Source organism: Hypanus sabinus, chromosome 1 (assembly GCF_030144855.1).
Source record: "Hypanus sabinus isolate sHypSab1 chromosome 1, sHypSab1.hap1, whole genome shotgun sequence".
Lineage (NCBI taxonomy): Eukaryota > Metazoa > Chordata > Chondrichthyes > Myliobatiformes > Dasyatidae > Hypanus > Hypanus sabinus.
Genome location: NC_082706.1, coordinates 105,054,427 through 105,079,031, shown reverse-complemented (window position 1 = coordinate 105,079,031; position 24,605 = coordinate 105,054,427). Strand labels below are relative to the sequence as shown.

Sequence of the window (24,605 nt, the reverse complement as noted above, 5' to 3'; positions counted from 1 at the left end):
CGTGGTAATGTGTGCACACCCAAAGCAGTAATGCTGGGGACTCACCAGGGCATGGCTCTCCATTAATGCGGTAACCGATCTGCTCAAAGCCGACAATGATGTTCTCCTGTAGCACAACCTCAGAATCTTTATTCACCTGGAAAATGAGAATCACCAACATGTTGTCATGGGGAGTGAAGTGGAGGGCCAAATGTAAGAATCCCAGCATAGAATACCTTCCAGACCCAATGTGTGTCACTAACTATAGCAGTCAAACACCATCCACCAACGTACCCCCCTCCTCAGTCCACCACTCAACTCAGACTTCTTCTCTTCTCCTCCTCATGTCAGCCGTCTCCCCTCTCAGTACCAAGGCAGGTCTCTGAATGAAAACGCTGGTAATTCATTTGCCCCAACAGATGCTCCTGGATCCTCTGAGTCCAGCAGGTCGTTTGCTGCTACCATCTGCAGGCTTTGCAGACCATAGGCTGGGTCTTGGAGTCAGTAGAGAGTGGGTTGTGGATTTGACAGAATGGGATGGGGGGGTGGGGGGGGGACCAGAGTAGCTTCAGAACTGAGCAGAGATAGGTAGATGTTACCATGCCCTTGACCATGAGGAGTTGCCTATGAGGTGGGAGTCTTGATAAGAGGTAGGTACTCCTGATTAATCAGCCTGACCCAGACAGGGCACTCCCCAGAGGGCAGTGGGATGAGAGACTGAGATAGAGTGTGAGTAACTCCCTCCACAGATATGATCCGGGAGTGCTGCCATCATGGACCCTGGGATAAGGATATGTCTGGGATTGGGTGGTCTACAAATTGGGGTGGAGGTGGGTTCCATGGGTGGGGGATGTGTCTTGTCTCTTGTGTCAGAGGTCCCCGGGTTGGTTCAGAGCCCAGTGTCATGAGTATTTCAGAGTACGATACAATGGGGAAGCTCGGGGAGCTACTGAAACCCCTTCCCTCCGACGTACTTCGATAGCTGCTGTCCAGGAGTAGGGAATTGCTGTCGACTTGCTGAGGACCACCAGGTTCCTCCTCACTCGGTTCCGGCTCCCCCACACTTTGATACCTGGAGAAGGTGAGAGGATGCACGAGTTATAAACAATAGACAATAGGTGCAGGAGTAGACCATTTGGCCCCTCGAGTCTGCACCGCCATTCTGAGATCATGGCTGATCATTCACTATCAATACCCAGTCCCTGCCTTGTCCCCATATCCCTCGATTCCCCTATCCATCAGATATCTATCCAGCTCCTTCTTGAAAGGATCCAGAGAATTGGCCTCCACCGTCTTCCGAGGCAGTGCGTTCCACACCTCCACAACTCTCTGGGAGAAGAAGCTCTTCCTCAAAAATAACTGATCTCTTATTCTCAATCCATGCCCTCTGGTACTGGACTCTCCCAACATCTGGAACATATTTCCTGCCTCAATCCTATCAAATCCTTTAATTATCTTAAACGTTTCAATCAGATCCCCTCTCAATCTCCTCAATTCCAGCGTGTACAAGCCCAATCTCTCCAATCTCTCTGCGTAAGACAGCCCTGCCATCCCAGGAATCAACCTAGTGAATCTACGGTGCACTTCCTCAATTGCCAGAATGTCCTTCCTTAAACCTGGAGACCAAAACTGTACACAATATTCCAGGTGTGGTCTCACCAGGGCCCTGTACAAATGCAAAAGAACATCCTTGCTCTTGTATTCAATTCCCCTTGTAACAAAGGCCAACATTCCATTTGCCCTCTTCACTGCCTGTTGCACTTGCTTATTCACCTTCATTGACTGGTGAACTAGGACTCCTAGGTCTCTTTGCATTTCTCCCTTACCTAACTCGACACCGTTCAGACAATACTCTGCCCTCTTGTTCCTGCTTCCAAAGTGGATAACTTCACATTTATTCACATTGAATGACATCTGCCAAGTATCTGCCCACTCACTCAGCCTATCCAAGTCTCCCTGTATTCTCCTAACGTCCTCTTCGCATGTCACACTGCCACCCAGTTTAGTATCGTCAGCAAACTTGCTGATATAGTTTTCAATGCCCTCATCTAAATCATTGACATAAATCGTAAAGAGCTGTGGTCCCAATACAGAGCCCTGTGGTACCCCACTAGTCACCTCCAGCCAGTCTGAGAAACACCCATTCACTGCTACCCTTTGCTTTCTATCTGCCAACCAGTTTTCTATCCATGTTGAAACCCTGCCCCCAATGCCATGAGCTCTGATTTTACTCACCAATCTCCTATGTGGCACCTTATCGAATGCCTTCTGAAAATCTAGGTACACAACATCTACTGGCTTACCCTCATCTAACATCCTTGTTACACCCTCAAAAAACTCCAACAGATTAGTCAAGCATGATTTGCCCTTGGTAAATCCATGCTGGCTCGGCCTAATCCTATTTCTGCCATCTAGATGTGCCACTATTTCGTCCTTAATAATGGACTCAAGCATCTTCCCCACGGCTGACGTTAGGCTAACAGGGCGATAGTTCTCCGTTTTCTCCTTCCCTCCCTTCTTGAAAAGTGGGACAACATTAGCCACTCTCCAATCTTCAGGAACTGATCCTGAATCTAAGGAACATTGGAAAATGATTACCAATGCATCCACAATTTCCTGAGCCACCTCTTTTAGAACCCTCGGATGCAGACCATCTGGACCCAGGGATTTATTAGCCTTCAGTCCTACCAGTCTACTCATCACAGTTTCTTTCCTAATGTCAATCTGTCTCAATTCCTCTGATATCTTATGACCCTGGCCCATCCATACATCTGGGAGATTGCTTGTGTCCTCCCTGGTGAAGACAGATCTAAAGTATGCATTAAATTCTGTTGCCATTTCCCTGTTTCCCATAACAATTTCTCCCAATTCATTCTTCAAGGGGCCAACATTGTTCTTAACTATCTTCTTTCTCTTCACATAGCTAAAAAAGCTTTTGCTATCCCCTTTTATATTCCTGGCTAGACTGAGCTCATACCTGATTTTTTCTCTCCGTATTGCTTTTTTAGTTAAGATCTGCTGTTCCTTAAAACTTTCCCAATCATCTGTATTCCCACTCATCTTAGCCCTGTCATACTTCTTTTTCTTTAATGCTATACAATCTCTGACTTCCTTTGTCAACCACTGTGGCCCCTTCCCCCTCTTTGAATCCTTCCTTCTCATTGGAATGAACTGCATTTGCATCTTTTGTATTATCCCCAAGAATATCTGCCACTGCTGATCCACTGTCTTTCCTGCCAGGGCATCTGCCCATTTAACTTTGGCCAGCTCATCCCTCATGGCTCCGTAGTCTCCTTTATTTAATTGCAACACTGACACCTCTGATCTGCCCCTATCCCTCTCAAATTGTAGATAAAAACTTATCATGTTATGATCACTACTTCCTAATGGCTCCTTTACTTCAAGATCACTTATCAATTCCTGTTCATTACACATCACCAAGTCCAAAATAGCCTCGTTCTTGGTTGGCTCAAGCACAAGCTGTTCCAAAAATACATCCCTTAGACATTCCACAAACTCCCTATCCTGGGGTCCAGCACCTACCTGATTGAAATCTCCCATAACGACTGCATTACCTTTAGCACATGCCAATGTTAACTCCCTAATCAACTTGTACCCAATATCCATGCTACTGTTTGGGGGCCTGTACACAACACCCATTAGGGTCTTTTTACCCTTACTGTTCCTCAGCTCAATTCTCACAGACTCTACTTCCCCTGTTCCCAAGTCACCTCTTGCTAATCGGGAGCAAGTTACAGCTTGTGATTCAGCTGGGAGCTCAGAGAATTCGACCGTGTAGATAGGATTTAAGCCTACCTGGTCAATACCTGTGGAGGAGGGGGAACTGCGCAGGCGCGAGTGACGTCAGCGTCGAGTGCGCACTTTAAAAGGCAGGACTTCTTGTCAGAGCGGGCAGCAGAGTCCTGGGCTTTGGCTAAGTGGGCTTCGGCGTAAGGGGACTTCGGTAAGCTTGTGTGATTGCTCGCTGAGGGGAAGAAGGTAAGGTCGCTAGGTGCTTTTTAGACATTCTATTAATCCAGTTCAGGTATGGGGGAGACAGTCAGAGCAGTGGTGTGCTCCGTATGCAGTATGTGGGAGGTCAGGGTTAACACAGTTGTCCCTGATGACCACACCTGCAAAAGGTGCGTCCAGCTGCAGCTCCTATCAGACCGAGTTAGGGAGTTGGAGCAGGAGCTGGATGAACTACGGATCATTCGGGAGGTGGAGGCAGAGATAGATAGGAGTTATCAGGAGGTAGTCACACCAAAAAACCAAGAAGTAGGCAGATGGGTGACGGTCCAGAGAGGCAGGGGGAGCAGACAGAGAGAGCAGAGCATCCCTGCGGCCATTCCCATTAACAATAAGTATACCGTACTGGATACTGTTGATGGGGATGACCTACCAGGTATGAGTTGTAGTGGTCCTGCCTCTGGCACAGAGGTTGAACCCTCAACTAGAAAGGGGAGGAGGGAAGAGAAGAGAGCGATAGTTTTAGGGGACTCTATAGTTAGTGGGGCAGATCGGGAGTCTCGGATGGTATGTTGCCTCCCTGGTGCCAGGGTCCGGGACATCTCAGATCGGGTGCAGGCTATTCTTGAGAGTGAGGGCATGAACCCAGATGTAGTGGTCCATGTAGGGACCAACGATGTAGGTAAGGTGAGTGAGGGGGTCCTGCTTAGAGAGTTCAGGGAGTTAGGAGTGAAGCTGAAAGGCAGGACCTCCAGGGTGACAATCTCAGGATTGCTACCTGTGCCACGTGCGAGTGAGGCGAAGAATAGAATGATTATGCACATTAATACGAGGCTGAGAGCATGGTGCAGGAAGGAAGGGTTCAGGTTTTTGGATAATTGGTCTTTGTTCCAGGGACATTGGGATCTGTTTCGAAGGGATGGTCTACATCTGAACCGGACGGGTACTAACATTCTTGCAGGAGTATTTGCCAGTGCTGCTCAGGGGGGTTTAAACTAGATGTGCAGGGGGCAGGGATCCAGATCCAGAGGGTTGGTCAGAAGGTGCATGGGGTTAAATGTGTACAAGGTTTGGGTGATCTTGAGAAGGTCATCAAAATTCAGGGTGCAATTTGCCCGATGGAAGTTCAAGGAGCTGGGTTAGGTACAGTAGACAGTGTTTTAAGCAAAGAGAGGAGGAATGGGCTAAGAATTCTATACTTGAATGCGCGTAGTGTCAGAAATAAGACAGATGAGCTTGAAGCTCAGATGAAAATGGGGAACTACGATATTGTTGGGATAACGGAGACATGGCTGCAAGGGGATCAGGCCTGGGAATTGAGTATACCAGGGTATACATGCTATCGTAGAGACAGAAATATGGGAAGAGAGGGTGGGGTGGCCCTGTTGGTGAGGAATTTCTCTGGAGAGAACACATAAATCATATATGGGCGTTCCTGGGAGAAATGAGAAAGAGCAAACCTTCGTGCAGTAGCAACGATTTCATTAAAAAACAGTTCCTCGCACACACCCTGCCATTCATCTATCCTGAATGATTACTTCATCCAAACCCCAAACATCTGTCAGTACCAGCCATGAGTAGCAACTGAACTCCACAACCTTGTGAGGGAGAGAGAGACACAGTCATTTCCCTCAGCTTTGCCCTGAATGACAATGTGACACCCAGTCCTAGGCACCCCAGGCGGGAAGTTCTAAGTTTCGGTAAGATCATCCCTAATTTTAATATGTACATGAGCAATATCTCCTCGTGGCTCCAATGGATCTTGTGAACCTTCATTTGTTCAAGAATAGCTACATCTTTTCATCCATTCATTTCTTGGCCCCAACTGCAAATGCTAATCACAATATCAGTCTAGCAGCACTATGATGACCTTGCATTACAGTGGACCTCTTTTTTTTTGTTCTGTGTTCTTTCCTATAAAATAGCTCTATGTAATAGATGTTTCTGTGAATGATGCTTACATGATGCTATATGCCTGTGATGTTACTGCAAGTTAGATTTTTTTATTGCATCCTTCCAGACACATTTTGTCTATATGACAGCAGACTTGACTTTGATTTCATTGCAGGTATCTATCCAGCCCACACCTAATATTCTAGATGCCATCTGGCCAGATGCCAGTATAATTGGAACAGAATTTCTTTACACCTTTACTCAAATCCACTTGCCAACACAACTCTTTCGCCAAACAGTGTGGCATATCCACAGTACTACTCTTCTCACAGTCTGACACTCCCTTTACATGCACTCCCACAGTGTGACGCTCCCTCAGTACCGTCCCTCCCACGGTGTGATGCTCCCTCGGTACCCTCCCTCCTATGGTGTGATGCTCCCTCGGTACCATCCCTCCCATGGTGTGATGCTCCCTTGGTACCATCCCTCCCACAATGTGATGCTCCCCCGGTACAGTCCATCCCACAGTGTGATGCTCCCTCAGTACACTCCATCCCATAGTGTGACACTCCCTCTGTACCATCCCTCCCATAGTGCGACAATCCCTCAGTACCGTCCACCCACGGTGTGACGCTCCCTCAGTACACTCCATCCCATAGTGTGACACTCCCTCTGTACCATCCCTCCCATAGTGTGATGCTCCCTCAGTACAGTCCATCTCACGGTGTGACACAATCTCAGTACCGTCCCTCCCACATTGTGACTCTCCCTCAGTACCGTCCCTCCCACAGTGTGACACTCCCTCAGTACCGTCCCTCCCATAGCGTGACGTTCCCTCAGTACCGTCCCTCCCACAGCGTGATGCTCCCTCAGTACCATCCCTCCAACAGTGTGACACTCCCTCAGTACCATCCCTCCCATAGCGTGACGCTCCCTCAGTACCGTCCCTCCCATAGCGTGACGCTCCCTCAGTACCGTCCCTCCCACAGTTTCTCGTACAGAGTGACGTTGCCTCTGTACTGCCTCAAAAATGGGGGTGATATTGAACAATTTCTTTTCTTCAGTATTCACTGAGAAGAATATTGAATTCTGTAAGGTAAGGGAAACAAGTAGGGAAGTTATGGAAACTATGACAATTAAAGAGGAGGAAGTACTGGCGCTTTTAAGGAATATAAAAGTGGATAAATCTCCGGGTCCTGACAGGATATTCCCTAGGAAGTTGAGGGAAGTTAGTGCAGAAATAGCAGGGGCTCTGACAGAAATATTTCAAATGTCATTAGAGAAGGGGATGGTGCTGGAGGATTGGCATATTGCTCATGTGGTTCCATTGTTTAAAAAGGGTTCTAAGAGTAAACCTAACAATTATGGGCCTGTCAGTTTGACATCAGTGGTGGGTAAATTAATGGAAAGTATTCTTAGAGATGGTATATATAATTATCTGGATAGACAGGGTCTGATTATGAACAGTCAACATGGATTTGTGCTTGGAAGGTCATGTTTGACAAATCTTATTGAATTTTTTGAAGAGGTTACTAGGAAAGTTGACGAGGGTAAAGCAGTAGATGTAGTCTATATGGACTTCAGTAAGGCCTTTCACAAGGTTCCGCATGTAAGGTTAGTTAGGAAGGTTCAATCATTAGGTATTAATATTGAAGTAAAATGAATTCAACAGTGGCTGGATGGGAGATGCCAGAGAGTAGTGGTGGATATCTGTCAGATTGGAGACCGGTGACTAGTGGTGTGCCTCAGGGATCTGTACTGGGCCCAATGTTGTTTGTCGTATACATTAATGATCAGGATGATGGGGTGGTAAATTGGATTAGCAAGTATGCAGATGATATTAAGATAGGTGGCGTTGTGGATAACGAAATAGGTTTTCAAAGCTTGCAGAGAGATTTAGGCCAGTTAGAAGAGTGGGCTGAATGACGGCAGATGGAGTTTAATGCCGATAAGTGTGAGGTGCTACATTTTGGTAGGAATTATCCAAATAGAACATGCATGGTAAATGGTAGGGCATTGAAGAATGCAGTAGACCAGAGTGATCTAGGAATAATGGTGCATAGTTCCCTGAAGGTGGAATCTCATGTGGATAGGGTGGTGAAGAAAGCTTTTGGTATGCTGGCCTTTATAAATCAGAGCATTGAGTATAGGAGTTGGGATGTAATGTTAAAGTTATACAAGGCATTGGTAAGGCCGAATTTGGAGTATTGTGTACAGTTCTGGTCACCGAATAATAGGAAAGATGTCACCAAAATAGAGAGAGTACAGAGAAGATTTACTGGAATGTTACCTGGGTTTCAGCACTTAAGTTACAGAGAAAGGTTGAACAAGTTAGGTCTTTATTCTTTGGAGCGTATAAGGTTGAGGGGGGACTTGATAAAGGTATTTAAAATTATGAGAGGGATAGATAGAGTTGACGTGGATAGGCTTTTTCCATTGAGAGTACGGGAGATTCAAATAAGAGGACATGAGTAGAGAGTTAGGGGACAAAAGTTTAAGGGTAACATGAGGGGGAATTTCTTTACTCAGCTGTGTGGAATGAGCTTCCAGTAGAAGTGGTAGAGGTGGGTTCGGTATTGTCATTTAAAGTAAAATTGGATAGGTATATGGACAGGAAAGGAATGGAGGGTTATAGGCTGAGTGCGGGTCAGTGGGACTAGGTGACAGTAAGTGTTCCGCATGGACTAGAAGGGCCGAGATGGCCTGTTTTCATGCTGTAATTGTTATATGGTTATAAAAGCTTAGAATCAGCCTCTGCTCTGTGTTGGGAGACTGGGCCCCACATACCTTCTCCCATGGTGCTGTAAATGATATTGTCATCGATATTGAGGCCATTCGTTCCAAAGACTCCAATGGCAGGGGCAAATCCATTGTGAATAGCACAACCTTGTATATACGAGCTATTCCCTTGAATCTGTGAGAGAAAATTCCAGCAAATCTCAGGAATGAAGTCCTAATGCTTCAGTCACAAAACCAGACATATCAAGTTCTACCTGTAATTGTGTTTTTCCCGCCACTCTGTCTACCTCTGCCGCTAGCAGGACTTCGCACCCATGGGGTGGCCAAGTCTCTCGGCCAGGACTTCCTCCACAGCAGGAGGAGCAGATCTCAGGTCCTGCTGGGGGGGAACATCAGTCTCAGTCTATTCAGTGGCTACCATCAGTGCAATCATTGTGTCTCTCCTCTCCTCGCCAAGGTGTGGCAGCCAGTGACCCTGCCTACTTAGATCAAAATGCAAAATCATCTCAGTGCTGGAAATGGAATATACTCACAATACACAGTGAGTCAGTCTGCGTATGTGGAAGGAGATTACCATTGATCACTCTGAACCTGGGGTGGACATGTTTCCCACCCAAGGTAGGGATGTTGATATTTACAACAGGCACATTACCTGTGCCTGAACTCTTTCACCTGACAGTTGAAGGAAGAAAGGCAAGGGTGTGAACACAAGGGTAGATAAGCCCACCTGTAATCCCAAACATCTCTCTCCTTGGAGCTCCTCAAAGAAAGGAGATGAGGCATAAACACAACCATGGCATGGAATGATTGGGTCCTAGGGAACTGGTGCAGGTAGGCTGGGCTGCACAAGGATGTACTGTGTCCAAATCCCCAACATTCATACCCAGAGAAACTCTGGAGCATAGGTTTTCCAGGAGATCACACTGGAAAACCCACACTCTTAAAGAAAAACTTGAAAGATGTCCAAAATCTTCCCACAAACCTGGCCGAGATTGAGAAATGCCACAGAGTAACGTGGATCGAAGTAATCCCAGTATCCCATCTGTCCACTGTGGTAGAATTCAACATCCTTTATCCTGGCATAACCTGGGTAACAAATACAGTGTGCATGGAATATATCATAAGACATTGGAGCAGAATTAGGCCATTTGGCCCATTGAGTCTGATCCATTTAATCGTGGCTGGTCCATTTCCCTCTCAACACCATTCTGCTCCCTTCTTCCCATAACCTTTCACACTCAGACTTATCAAGAATTTATCAGCATTCACATTAAATATACTCTATGACTTGGCCTCCACAGCCACCATGACTTCCACAGATTCACCACCCTCTGGCTAAAAAAAGTTCCTCCTCATCTCCATTCTAAATGGAAGTTCCTCTATTCTGAGGTTGCATCCTCTGGTCCGAGACTCCCCCACTAACGGAAAAATGCTCTCCACATCTACTCTATCTAGGCTTTTCAACATTCAATAGGTTTCAATGAGACCCCCCCTCATTCCTCTAAATTCCAGTGAGTACAGGCCCAGAGCCCTCAAATGTTCCTGATATGATAAGCCATTCAATTTTGGAATAATTTTTGTGAAACTCCTTTTAATCTCCAATATCAGCACATCCTTTTTTAGATAAGAGGCCCAAAAATGTTCACAATACTCCAAGTGAGGCCTCACCAGTGCCTTAAAGCCTCAGCATTAAATCTCTGTTTTTATATTCTAATCATTACAAAATGAATTGTAACATCAGATTTGCCTTCCTTACCATTGACTCAACCTGTAAATTAATCTTTAGGGACTCTTGCATGAGAGCTCCCAAATCCATTTGCATATTGAAATTTAGAATCTTCTCCCCATTTAGAAAATAGTCTATATGCTTTTATTCCTTCTACCAAAGTGCATGACCATACACTTCCCGATATTGTATTCCATCAGTCTCTTCTTTGACCATTCTCTTAATTTGTCTAAGTCCTTCTGCAGCCCCCCTACTTCATTATCTTTGTATCATCCCCAAAGCTGGCCACAAAGCCATCATTCCATCATCCAGATCACTGACATATAACATAAAAAGAAGCAGTCCCAATACCAACCACTGTGGAACAACACTAGTCACCAGCAGCCAATCAAAAAAGGCTCCCTTTATTCCCACTTTTTGCCTCCTGTCAAGCAGCCAATGCTCTATCCTGTTAGTATCTTTCCTGTAATACCACGGGCTCTTATTTTGCTAAGCAGCCTCATGTGTGGCAACTCCTCAAAGGCCTTTTGAAAATCTAAGTACACAACATTCTCTGATTCTCCTTTGTCTATCCTGCTTGCTATTTCCTCAAGTAATCCCAACAGATTTTTCAGGCAAGATTATCCCTTATAAAAACCATGCTCACTTTGGTCTATTTTATCATGTGCCTGTAAGTCCCTGAAATCTCATCCTTAATAATCGACTCCAAGCTTCTCAACCACTGAGGTTAGGCTATGGTTTCCTTTCTTCTGCCTCCCTTCCTTCTTGAAGAGTAGAGTGACATTTACAATTTTCCACTCCTCTGGAACCATGCCCAAATCTAGTGATTCTTGAATGATCATTATTAATGCCTCCACAATCTCTTTAGCTACCTCTTTCAGAGTCCTGGGGTGTAGTCCATCTGGTTCAGGTGATTTATCTACATTTAACCTTCCAGTTCCCCAGCACCATCTCACTAGGGATAGCAACTGCACTCACTCTGTCACCAACACACTCAAATTTCTGGCATACCACTAGTGTATTCAACAGTGAACACTGATGCAAAATTTTTATTCATTTTGTTGGGGAAATTAATTTCCTAAGAAAATGATTTAAAGTTGGTCACAAGTAAATTGAACATGGACTTCAAAACGGTGAGAAAATACCTTTATTCATGAATAAGGGAAGAGTGGCTCACTAACAGTGCAATTGCCAGGTCTTCCAAAAAGCAATAGTCATAGCATTTTTTTAATACATGCTCACAGAAAGGTGATTACATCAGCCATAGTTAAAAAAAAATCAGTCCTCTGTCTTATTGCATCATATAATTTTAAAGATAGTCTGTCCTGTCTCACGGTTTCTTATACCTACAACTCACAGAGATAGGTTGTTATTCATCCTTGAAGCTAAGGTAGATTATTGCAAGTATACTAAGAACCCAAGGCTGAATTGTGAATCTTCATTTATGATATATATTATAGGAAGTTCATTAAATCTTTAAATCCATTAAGTTCATTGATGTACAAATGTACGATTTGTTTTGCATGTTAGCAGCTAACATGTGAAGGAAACACTGGACACTCCTTATAGGTCAGAGACTTGACAGCCCACAGAGTCTTCCCCACAATTTATGACCTTCACTGTCTGCATCTTGTTTCTGTAGGTGTGTTATGCACTAAGGCTTAGGCAGATAATTTGTTAATTAAAGGTGGGAGGTGTTAGCAACTCAGATATTGGTTAAAATATCTGAGTTGCTAACTCAGAATTTTCTTCCACACAGTTCATCTGCCATCTCCTTGACCCCCATTATTATCCCCGCAGCATCATTTTCCAGTGGTCCGATATCTACTCTTGCATCTTTTACTCTTTATATATCTGAAAAAAAAACTTTTGGTATCCTCTTTGATATTATTGACTAGCTTAAATTCATAATTCATCTTTTTCCTCCTTATGGCCCTTTTAGTTGCCTTCTGTGATTTTTTTAAGGTTTCCCAGTCCTCTAGCTTCCCTTTATTTTTGCTCTATTATATGCCTTCTCTTTTGCTTTTATGTTGGCTTTATCTCCTTTGTCAACCACAATTGTATCATCCTGCTTTTTGAATACAACTTTTTTTGGGATGTATCTATCCTGCATTGTCTGAATTGCTCCCAGAAACTCCGGCCGTTGCTACTCTTCCATTAAACCTGCTAGTGTCCCCTTCCAATCAACTTTGGCCAGCTCCTCTCTCAAGCCTCTGTAATTCCCTTTACTTCATTGTAATACTGATACATCTGACTTTAGCTTCCCTCTCTCTAAAACTGCAGGGTGAATTCTATCGTATTATGGTCACTGTCTCCTCAAGGTTCCTTTACCTTAGGCTCCTTAATCAAATCCAGTTCATCACACATCACCCAATCCAGAATAACTAATCCCAGTCTACCTGCATATTGAAATCCCCCATGACTATTTGCAACATTGCCCTTTTGACATGCATTTTCTATTTCCTGTTGCAATTGTAGTCCACATTCTAGCTATTGTTCGGATGCCTGTATTTAACTCCTATCAGGGTACTTTTGCCCTTGCAGTTCCTTAACTCTACCCACAATGATGTTACATCTTCTGATCCTATGTCATCTCTTTCGAAGGATTTGATTTCAATTTTTACCAACAGAGCCATGCCACCTCCTCTGCCTTGCCCTTTCAATATAACGTGTATCCTTGGATTTTAAGCTCCCAACTATGATCATCTTTCAGCCACGACTCAATGGTGCCCAGAACATCATACCTGCCAATGCCTAACCGTGCTACACAATCATTTACCTTATTCTGTATACCACGTGCATTGAAATTATAATACCTTCAGTCCTGCACTCATCACCCCTATCGATTTTGTTCCTGTTACACTGAAACTCATCCCACTCACTGCAACTTTGCCTTATCATCTGCCTGTCCTTCCTGACAGACTCACCACACACTGCCTCTGCTTGTATAGCAACCGCCCCATCCTCAGTCCTATCACCCAGTTTCTCATCCCCATGCAAAACTAGTTTAAAAAACCTTCCCCAACAATTTTATCAAACCTGCCCACAAGGTTATGGGTCCCCCTTGGATTCAGGTGTACGCTGTCCCTTTTGTACATGTCATACCCTCCCCAGAAGAAGAGATTCCATGATCCACAATTCTGAAACCCAGCCCTCTGCACCAGTTCATCAGCCACGCAATCATCTGCCAAATTGTCCTATTGTTACCCTCACTGGCGCATGGCACAGGCAGCAATCCTGAGATTACTATCCTGGAGGTCCTACTGTTCAGCTTTCTATCTAGCTCTCAAAGTTCTCTCTTCAGGATCCCTCCCTTTTGCTACCTATGTCATTGGTGCCAACATGTACCAGGACTTCTAGCTACACACCCTCTCCCTTTAGAATACAATGGAGCCGAGCTGAGACATCCCTGACCCTAGCACCTGGGAGGCAACATACCATCCAGGTGTCTGTATCACTTCCACAGAATCTTGCACCTACTTTGCTAACTATGGAATCCCCTTTCACCACTCCAGTCCTCTTCTTCCCCACTTCCCTTCTGAGCTACAGCACTAGTCTCAGTGCCAAAGACCCAATGGATGCAGCTTCCCCCAGTCGGTCATCCCATCAAACAGTATCCAAAGCAAGGGGAATGGCTACAGGGGCACTCTGCGATGGCTGCCCATTTCCTTTCCCTCTCCTGACAGTCACGCATTCACCTGTCTCCTGCAACTTAGGGGTGACTACCTCTCTGCAGCTCCTACCTATCATCTCATCAGTATCCCAAATAGGCCGAAGGTCAGGAGCTGCAGTTCCTTGGCCGCTCCACTTGTTGATTTTATTGTTATTTGCCCTTGCTAACGAATTATGATTTGATTGGACCTCCTGAAAACACCAAAAGTCCATGAACGCTCCGTTTTAAATCTCACTCACGGACCTGTGAGTTACTTCCTCTCTTGCTCCTAATTGGACTAGGTCAGCAGAAGCTGCTTATCCCCTCTGCACCGAGCATGATTATGGTGAAACATTCAGAGGGCCATGATGAAAGAAAATGGTGACAATTGAAAAGGTAGGTCATCAGCCTATTCCATTCACAATGAGCACATATCGCACACGTTCGTGGGGGTTGGAGAGAGAAAACTGTTGGTTCTGGTGCTAGTCCACATGAGAAATGTTGGGGCTGTACCTGAATTGCCACAACATTGGAGGGTGGCACTTTGGGAGTGCCCGTACAGTACTCATACCCACCACCTCCCACAGTCCCTCTACACTGCCTCTCTCAGGGCGCAGTCCCCTCAGGGGAAGATGTCAATAAGAGCAAGGGATACCTTTGATCTCCAGGTCATTGTAGAAGAAGGAACTGATGAGCACGCGGGCTCCGAACATCTGCTCCTGCCAGCCCAGGGAGTCATGGCCCAGGATCTTTATGTTTCTGCTGAGGAGAGCAACATCTGCTGCCAGGCTGTAGCACCAGTCTCTTCCCTTCACTTCCTGTGTGTCCACTGGAACCAGAATAAACCTTGGTCACATTGGTTCATGGATTCCAAAGCAGCCCAATCGCACCAACCGGGTACACATCCCCCTGCAACTCGCACCACCTGGGGGTGCACGGGCCACACACAAAAACTATGGTATATCCTCCCCCACACACTAACCAGTGATACATCCATTTGACCCACACACAAACCAGAGGTACACACCCTTGCCCCCCACCCCCCACACACACATACTGACCAGGGATACATCCACCCCCCCCCACCCCAAACACCTACCAGGGGTACAGTTCCTCACCAAAGGTGCACAGATGTACCTCTGGCCTCCTGCGCTGTGCAGGAAGGTGCCGTGTGAGTGGTACACTCACCCACGTGCATGAAGGAGAGTGGCCGGTCCAGGAGCAGAGACATCCTGTCGTGTGAGATGGAACGGATGCTCCGAGATTCCGTCTGCTGGGAATCGTAGCTGGTGCTCGTCACCAGGATTTCATCGCCCTCCTGGTGAAGGGAATAGGCATGTGTCACGTCAGTGGAAGTGTACAGCCCCATGTAACAGAGACACTGGGCATGTATGAACGCAATCATACATAATTCAGACACAGTGTGTACGTACACAGCCCCAAGTAACGCAGACTCCAGATGTGTGTGTACACAGTCCCATGTAATACAAATACTGGGTGTGTGCTGATGGAGCAGAGGGGAGTCAGGCTGCAGTTACGAGTGTGGAAGGATGAAGTATGAAATGGAATTGAATGCAGAGCTGTATCTCGGTATAACACAGCACGAATGCACAATAAACATCAGGGAGCTTGTGTCAATCAGGAGTCAATACTGTGCTCAACAGGCACCCAAGATGATGTCGTTATTAGCCATGGCACTAAGTGGTGAGTCTGTGCCCACCTACAGTAGTGAGGCCCCAGCTGGACTACTGGATACAGGGGAGGTGTGACTGCAGAGAGAATGCAGAGGACATTCACCAAGATATTGGCAGGAGTAGTTTAGAAAACCAGTGTTGTAAAGGAAGACTGGCGAAAACCTTCTGGAACAGAGTAAACCAAGGGGAGACTTATAGCCATATAACAATTACAGCATGGAACAGGCCATCTCAGCCCTTCTAGTCCCCGCCGAACGCTTACTCTCACCTAGTCCCACCGACCTGCACTCAGCCCATAATGGTGGGCAACATTATAAGATCCCCAGACAGAGTGGACAGAAAGGGCCTCTGTGTCAGCAGAGGATCAAGTATCAAGGGCATGAATGAGGAGGGAGAAGGGCTTCTCCCCTTGTGTTGGAGTTTCCAACCCTGACACCAGCCCTACTATTGATCCCACCCCATCTATCCTCTGAGCCCTGACTCCAGCATGTCTGCACGTTGGGAATTCACCATTGTCAGAGCTCAGAGCGGCTGAGGCTTTATAAAACCACATTTGAAGTATTTTGAGTGGTTTGGTCTCGTATCTAATAAAGGATGTGTTTGCCTTGGAGAGCAGAGGAGGTTCATGAGAACGATCTTAGGAGTGAAAGGATTAATGTATGAGGAGCATTTTATAGCTCTGGCTCTGTACTTGCTGGGAGGCTAGAAGGATGGGGGGTGGGGGTTGATCTAATGAATATTGATAGATGTAGATAGAGTGGATGTGGAAAGGATGTTTCCATAGTGAGGATGTCTCACACCAAAGGTTTCAGCCTCAGCCTTTAGAACAGAGAAGGAATTTCGTTAGCCAGATGGTGGTGAAACTGTGGAATTCATTTCTACAGACGGCTGTCATGGCCACGATGCTGGGTAAATTTAAAGTGGTTGACAGGTTCTTGATTAGTAAGGGTGTCAAAAGTTACAGGGAGAAGGCAGGAGAATGAGGTTGAGAGTGAAGATAAATCAGCACAATTGAGTAGCAGAGCAGACTAATTCTGTACCGATTCTGGTCTTATGGGCAGTGTCACACTGTTGGAAGCACCATTCCAGATGTAACGTTTGAAAGCCCCATGAGCTCACTCCCACATCCACCGAGGCCCCACATCACAGGAAGAGGGTTAGGGAAGTCGCCAACATTCCCACCCTTATCCGGTCATCACCTCCACCTTGTGTGGGATCTTGCTCTGCATAAAGACTCTTGTATTTTCTATGTTATGATGGTTAGCGCTCTCTCCATTAGAGCCAAGTCACCCCTTCTGCCTCCCCTCCGCCCACAGCAGAGTTCCCCTACTTCCTTCCACAGGACCCTGGCGTCCACCTTCCCCTGTACCTGCCAGTCGACGGCTGCTGCCAAGGTTAGGTTGAGGGAACCGGCCTGTGCTGTCTTCCTCAGCTTGGTCCTGTAGTGCTGGTGAGGAATCCCGTGGAGATCCAGTCCTCCGAACACACCTGTTGAACAGGAGAGGGGAGCCACAGTCACCTGGGGCTGAAGGGCCACTGAAACTGGTACGAGATGGGGGGTGGGGGAACGGCCTGCTGGTGTGGGACATGAAGTGAAGCCAGGAGGATGGTGTGAGCGTGGGACTGTTTCCCCAAGGCACTGGACCCTGAGGTTGGTCGGGCCATCCTTCTGTGCAGTTTGAGAGGTGAGGCAGAAAGGCGGGCCATCTTGGTAGAAGCTGGAGGATGGGCAGAACATCCAGCCTCCCGGCTGCTGGGTTACCGCAAGGCTACATGGAACCTCAGCATTGTGGGCTTCCTTCGGCCGTCAGGTATCAGATTGTCCATATCAGAGATTTATTTATTTATTTAGCGATACAGCCCCTCCAGCCCAACGAGTCCACACCGTCCAATCACACCCACGTGGCCAATTCATGCCTTTGGAACATGGCAGGAAACTGGACAACCCAAAGGCACCAGGAGAGGAAACTCCCTACCGACAGTGGAGGGAACTGAACCCAGGTCGCTGGCACTATGATAGCAATCTGCTAATTATTACACCACCATGTTGTCCCACAGTGGATTCTGAGGAAGCTCCACAATTCTGATGGGAGGTGGAAGGTCAGCTGTGAAGGAGCAACTTCGAGGGGATGAGGGATGTCGTGTTTCTGTTCTCTGTACAAGCTGTGACAGAGCGAGGCAGCAAGAGGATGAACCGAACCAGGACTATGTTACACTCCGTACTCTCGCTGAACCACTCACCCAGCACCTTGGCCCCCTGATTAGGGCCATTTGGTAAAGGCCAGTCCGGGGTCAGGTGGTCTCCTCGCAGAACGATCAGGAGCTCTCCTCTGAACGGTTTCTCCGGTGTTCCTGCTATGAGCCTGCCTCCCTGCCAACAACACCCAATTGCACGCCTCAATCACAGCTCCAGAGCAAGACCATAGAGACAGCAGTGCATGCAATCTGCATTCTAGCTGCACAAACAGCTCCCTCCTCCCTCCCTGTCCGACCCCACTCTGCCTCAGTCTCTTCCCGTCGGACCCCACTCTCCCCCCACTCTCTCCCCGTCCAACCCCACTCTCCCGCACTCTCTCCCCGTCCGACCCCACTCTCTCCCCGTCCGACCCCACTCTCTCCCCGTCCGACCCCACTCTCCCCCCGTCCGACCCCACTCTCTCCCCGTCCGACCCCACTCTCCCGCACTCTCTCCCCGTCCGACCCCACTCTCCCACACCCTCTCCCCGTCCGACCCCACTCTCTCCCCGTCCAACCCCACTCTCCCCTCACTCTCTCCCTGTCCGACCCCACTCTCCCCCCGTCCGACCCCATTCTCCCCTCACTCTCTCCCTGTCCAACCCCACTCTCCCTCACTCTCTCCCTGTCCAACCCCACTCTCCCCTCACTCTCTCCCCGTCCAACCCCACTCTCCCACTCTATCCTTATCTGATCCCACTGTCCCACTACAACCCTTTCTAACCTCATTCTCCCTCCCATTGTGACCACTGTGCAGACCTTGCCACCCACACATTCAATTTCGTAGATGCCCCTGGGTGCCTGGCTTCAGCAGGGACAGCTGGCTTGTAACCCTGAGTGCTCAAGAGAACAGTCAGCCTCAGACCAGACATCCTTGGCCAGCTCCCTAAGTGTCGTGTTACCTGGACTGAGATGTAGGTAGCATTGAGGACAATGCTCATGTAGGGTGAGGAATTGTGGTCCGATGTTGCATTCTCATCCTGAACTTCCAAGATGCCATAGATGGTAAGTTTGAAGAGTGATGGAATCTTTATGTCAACCAGAAGCCAGACCCCTACAATAAGAATGCATTTACATAAGAACTCTCAGCTGCCAGGTTCCTTAAGGTTGTCATAGGCAGAGGGGGTTGTGGGGATAAGCTCCCTCTACCTATTAAATGCTCCCAATGCCATGCATCTCAAACAGCCTCTGACACCCAAGTCCAGCTCCTGCCTTCATGTGTGGCTTAGCTTCCAAGTCCAGTGGAACCATTCCTACTGATAGGAGAAGGGGCAAAGGTGGGTTACCGGCACCTTAAAACCAGTTGCTTTGGGCAGGTGGGGTTTGTCAGCTCATCTAGGAGAAGGAAAACTCTGATACCAAACCTCCACTGCCTTGTGGCTAAACCCACTGATGAGGAATGGTTTGGGAGTAAACTCCGAGGAAAAGACCTGAGCTGGAGCCCTTAAGGCAGTTTTACGTTGAGTTCAACACTGACTGGCAACTCCTGTAATGCCACTGGTGCTAAACTATATCGGTCTCTGCCATTCCTTTGAATTCATCAGTTGTGTAGAGAGAAGGAGCCTGCAACACGGGCAACAGCTTGCTCTCCATGTCATACTGGCCCGGCATGTGGACTGGCTTGTGCATCACACAGACAGCTGGGATGCGACATCCATGGTCAATGCCGACCAAAGGAGGGCCTCTGAATAAGCTGAAATTCATCAACTTGCCTCAACTTGCACATAAATTTTCACACCTTCTGAAAAGGTAATGACAAGATAATGGATGGGAAAGGGTCAGAGGCTTCTGGCCAAACATGGGCAAATGCCACCAGCTTAGATGGGCACCCTGGTTGATACAGTTGGGCTACAGTATGTTTCCCTGCTGCATTTCTCCTTGGTGCTATGAGATTATATTTTTCAAAACCTACGTCATCCTTTATACAGAGCCTGCATCTGATCTGATCTACTATCCTCAAACAGTCTCTCAAATGTGTGTGCTAATGCCTCCTGATCCTTTGGATCTCCTTAAGCCACGAAGATTCTGACATTAGAAGGTCATCAGCAGTGAGCTCCATCGCGGGAAATGGCTTTGACCAGCTTGGATCGTACCTTGGGCTATGACCACACTGTCACCTTCTCTGGGAACTGTGAAGTTGTTTTCTGGAGAGGATTCCCAGAAGGAGGAGTTCGACCACAGACTGCAAAGAAGAAATTTTGGGAGTGAGTGATATACACAAGAGGTAAATCAGAGGTCAGGTAGGTAAGTGAGAGTGCCAGGAAGGTTGATAGCAGATGCAGAAGGAACCAAGAACCAAGGGAGCAATGTAGTGGATTCTTCAGAATGATCTGTGGATGCTAATGCCATGGCAAGTGTCAAAGGGAGACAGGAGAAGCAAAAGGACAAGTAGTGTATAGAGAACAGCTGGGGGGGTGGGGGTGGAATGGAGAAAGGTGGGCATAGTGGGTGGGAAGGAGGTGTGGGGGAGGGTGAAAGGACATGGGGGAGCTAGAGGGTTGGGGGGTGTGAGGGAGAGATCCAGTGTTATGGGGAAGGATGGGTGGGCTGGAGGGCAGGAACCAAAGCATAGGAGAGATAGAAAGACTCGTGCATTGGTTAGGACCTATTAGAAATTCTTAAAGAGCTGGCTGAGTAAGGTCAGGCCAAGTGGCCCCTGTGGTTGTGCACCTAGAGTTTTTTGTGACTGTTAACAAGAAATGGTACATAGTTGGGACGTGGTTCTGCCGCACACGGGGGCAGTGAGTGGTTAAAAAAAAAGCAGATGGAATCTTGCCTTAATTCTGAGGAGAAGAGCAGAGGTTTCTCTTGGGTCTTGATGACACCCCATCAAGAGGAAGGGAATTTTAGTCTCCACATGGAAAACCCACCCTTTCCACGAGGCTGGGACTGTGTTCTCTGGAGTTTGGAAAATTATTTTTAGTGTCTAGGCAGCTATTTGCATTTTCTTCCTGTGACTGTGTGAGAGGCAGAAATTTAAAGGAGATTCATGAGAAAAGATGGTGTCAGCGACCAATGGTGACATTTTTCCAGACACCTCACAAAGTTACTAGATTCTGTAAGACATACACTTCTTTTGAACTGTAATCGCTGCAGTCTGCAGCCTGTAATTTCCATTTTAAGAATGTTCATTTGAACTGACTAAATGATCTGATGCTTTTGTGATCTCCCAGGGGATTTGGCGAACTAGACTCTCAAGAGTGCAGGTATGGTCAGGGTGGCCATCACTTGGGGTGGAGACTGAGTCAAGGATTGATGGCATTAGTGACCAACGGTGACCCTTCAGATAGCTAACAGAACCTCTTTTTCTATTTCTTTGTTTTACTTCTTCTTTCAAATGTGATTCTGCTACTACTGGATCCCGTGTCTTACATTTTGATGGCATGCTTTTGGGCTGGTTGAGTAATCTGGTGCTTTGTTGTCCCTGAGGGAGTTTAGTGAGGTTTTGAGCAGTGCGTGGTCTGGAGCCCATGACCAACTCCATTTCTTGCTGATCTCGCCGATTAAAGTGCTGAGCAAGATTAAAATCAAAGAGCATGAGAGTGGATGGCGAGTGTGTGTTCAGCTCAGCCTGCCTGTGTTTGACTGTCTCTCTCTCCCCCTCTCACTTGATACTGCTAGAGTCTTGGGTCTTGGACAAGGTTTAATCGATGTATCAATGTGGTTTGTGGATTGGACACTACAGCTCATGTTATATGTATTTCTGGTCTCTGGCTACTCCAGAGTTTGTTGCTATTTTGTGTGATTTTGATCAGGGCGGACTGGCTCTGCGGCCTACAGTCAATGAATGACACACGATAAATTGAAATGAACTGAAATAAACCCAACACTCAGATGGTTTCAATGGCTCTGTGATTTGAAATGTAATTCTCTGTGTTTTTTGCTCATTTCTTGATGCTTGCATGATTTGTTCTTTTTTTCGCGGGTTAGGTGCTCGATGTTTTCTTTGAACAGGTTCCATGGTGTTTTTGTTTTGTTTTGTCTGTGTGAAGATGAATCTCAGGGTTGTATATTGCAAACATACATTGATAATAAATGTACTTTGAACTTTGGTAGACCAACTTGTAGTCAGCGCCATTACTCTGCACTGATTCAAGTGTCGTGCAAGATTAAAATCATCAAGGATGAAAGCAGAAAATGAACAGGTATTCAGTGCCTTCTGCCTGCATTTTACCAGTGTCTTTTTCTTCTCTCTACTACCTTTGGGTAGGAGTTACAGGTATCTCGGGTCCCGTGCTGCCAGGTTTGGGAGCAGTTGTTACCTGCAGCCATCGGGTTCCTGGATGGGTTTCACTCGCCTCAGTGCTGAACGGGCTCTGCAGTTGTGGGCTCACTTTTAGGATTCTGCAGTTTTTGTGTTTCTCTTTGTGTTTTTGTTTCATTTTCCTTTGCTCTTTGTGCAATTTGATCAAGGTGTCAGGTCAGAGGGTGAAGAATGAACCAGTGTTCAGATCACCACTCCGTGAGGTTCGCACGCTTCAGTGCTGAGCTGACGCTCCAGCTGTAGCCTGCGACCATCAGCACTCGTCTCAGTGCTGAACTGCCTCTGATTCTGTGCCCTCCTGTGGTTCATATTCTATGTATTACTTGTTTGCACAATTTGTTCTTTTTTTTTAAAGCACATTTGGTGCCTAATGGTCTGTGTTGTGTGTGTGTTTTTTAAAATAGGTTATATTGTGCTTCTTCATATTGTGGCTGCCTGCAAGACAAATCTCAAAGTTGTGTACTGAATACATACTTTGATAACAAATGTATTATGAACTATGAAATTTTGCTTTTGCACAGAGAGCGGAGGTGGTGGAAGCAGAGACAACAGTAACATCTAAGAGTCATTTAGACAGGCATGTGACAGGTAGGGAATGGAGGAGTGTAGACCATGGGCAGGAACATGAGACCAGTTTGATTTGGCAAAATAGTTGGCACAGACATGATGGTTGAAAGGGCCTGTGTCTTTCTGGTATTAATTTGTGTTGATTTTAGATGTGGAGAGGATGTTTCCTATAGTGGAGGAGTCTTGGAACGGAGGCCACAGCCACAGAGTAGAAAGATGTCTCTTTAGATCAAAGATGAGGAAGAATTCCTTTAGCCAGTGGGTAGTGAATCTGTGGAATTCACTGCCATTGGCAGCTCTGGAGGCCGATACATTGGGTATATTTAAAACAGAGATTGATAGGTTTTGGATTAGTAAGAGTGTCAAAGGTTATGGAGAGAACTGGGTTGAAAGCAATAATAAATCAGCCATAATGGAATGGTGTGGCAGATTCGATGGGTTGAATGGCCTAATCCTGCTCCCATGTCTTTTAGTCTTAGGACAAAGATGAAGATCAGATCCTTCACTCGGTGTGTTAAAGCTCAGAAATCCTCCAGCCCCAGGAGGGTATGGAGGCTGATAGATTTCTCCACAAAGGATCTGGAGACAGACTCTGCTTCTGCTTCTTCATGAAACTTTCCAAATGGATGAGCAGGTTCAGATCGTCTCTCACAGCTCCAGTGACCTATCTCTGGTGCTGACTGTGTGGAGTACACACGTCCTCCCTGTGACCAAGTGGGCTTCCATATCACACAGGTATATGGCACTGGCACTTCTTCTGTAAAGTGCCCCCAGTGTGTAGGTGAGGGGGAGGATATGGGAGGAGTAGTTTGGAAAGCTGGGAGAACAGGTTACAGGGAGGTGATGATTGGGGGATGGGTCTGATGTGGGCTAGCACAAACTAAAGCAGCTGAAGGGCCCTACTATACTGTACATATAGCCAGCATGAGGTGAAATGGGCCAGTCCTGTAGATAAAGTGCTATGTTACCTGTATCGGGAAGCTGAGCTGACGAAGGTCGGCAGAGTGGACTGAGGAGGAGATGCACAGTTCTGGTAGAAGCAGCGGAAGACACGGAGGTGAATGTTTATGTTGACCATGGTCGGGTCCAAACCTGGATAAGGAGGGGCACCTTTCCCTGAAACTGGAACAGTAAATTCTGTTAATAGCTACTGCACTCGAGCTTGACAATGGTCAAGAGGAATAAAATAAAATCAGAAATAGAACTCATTTATAAATGAAGTATACATTTTCTTACCATTAAACAAAGCTGCTTCTAAGCTGAAAGGCGTGCGCAGGAGATAGAGCAGGAGGATGTTGCCTGGACTCAAGAGACTGAGTTATGGTGAGCAAGTTAGGAGTTTTTTTCAGGAGAATGAATGGTGATCTTTTCGAGCTACATAAAATTTTGAAGGGCATAGATAGGAGGAAAGTTCAGACTTTCGTCCAGGACTGGGGGGTTGGGGGGGAATCAAGAAGTAGGGAGCACTGATTTAAGTTGAGAGAGAGGAGATTTAAAATTACCTGACCAGCAAACTTTCCACCCAGACAGTGGTCAGTTTGTGGAAGTGGTTGAGGCAGGTATATTAACAACTTTTAAAAGATACTTGGACAGGTACATGGACAGAAAAGGCTTCGAGAGATATTGGCTAAACGAGAGTAAATGGGTATCTTGGTTGCATGGAAAAGTTGGGCTGAAGAGCCCGGTTCCTTGCAGAGTGACATCTAATGATCGGTGCTTTCCTTTTCCCTCCAGTCCTGATGAAGGGTCTCGACTGTACTCTTTTCCATAGATGCTGCCTGGCCTGCTGAGTTCCTCCAGCATTTTGCATGTGTTGCTTTTAAATGGAATCAACTTTTAGTTGCAGTACCACTAATGTTCCCGAGGTGGCAACAGTGCACCACTGTA

General features: G+C 46.7%; 1 protein-coding gene across 1 annotated transcript in view; it reads right to left on the bottom strand.

The window, feature by feature from the left end:
- Positions 1-24,605, bottom strand: part of pkhd1l1.1 (PKHD1 like 1, tandem duplicate 1) — a 147,448-nt gene that overhangs the window by 30,613 nt on the left and 92,230 nt on the right. Inside the window, exons 54-64 of the mRNA XM_059986258.1 lie at positions 23,687-23,840; positions 19,981-20,069; positions 18,790-18,941; positions 17,894-18,023; positions 17,022-17,140; positions 15,147-15,276; positions 14,614-14,787; positions 9,563-9,666; positions 8,629-8,755; positions 954-1,051; positions 46-136 (exon numbers count right to left, since the gene is read on the bottom strand). Of these exons, the coding sequence (XP_059842241.1) occupies positions 46-136; positions 954-1,051; positions 8,629-8,755; positions 9,563-9,666; positions 14,614-14,787; positions 15,147-15,276; positions 17,022-17,140; positions 17,894-18,023; positions 18,790-18,941; positions 19,981-20,069; positions 23,687-23,840 (1,368 nt within the window). The remainder of the gene's footprint in view (positions 1-45; positions 137-953; positions 1,052-8,628; positions 8,756-9,562; positions 9,667-14,613; positions 14,788-15,146; positions 15,277-17,021; positions 17,141-17,893; positions 18,024-18,789; positions 18,942-19,980; positions 20,070-23,686; positions 23,841-24,605) is intronic.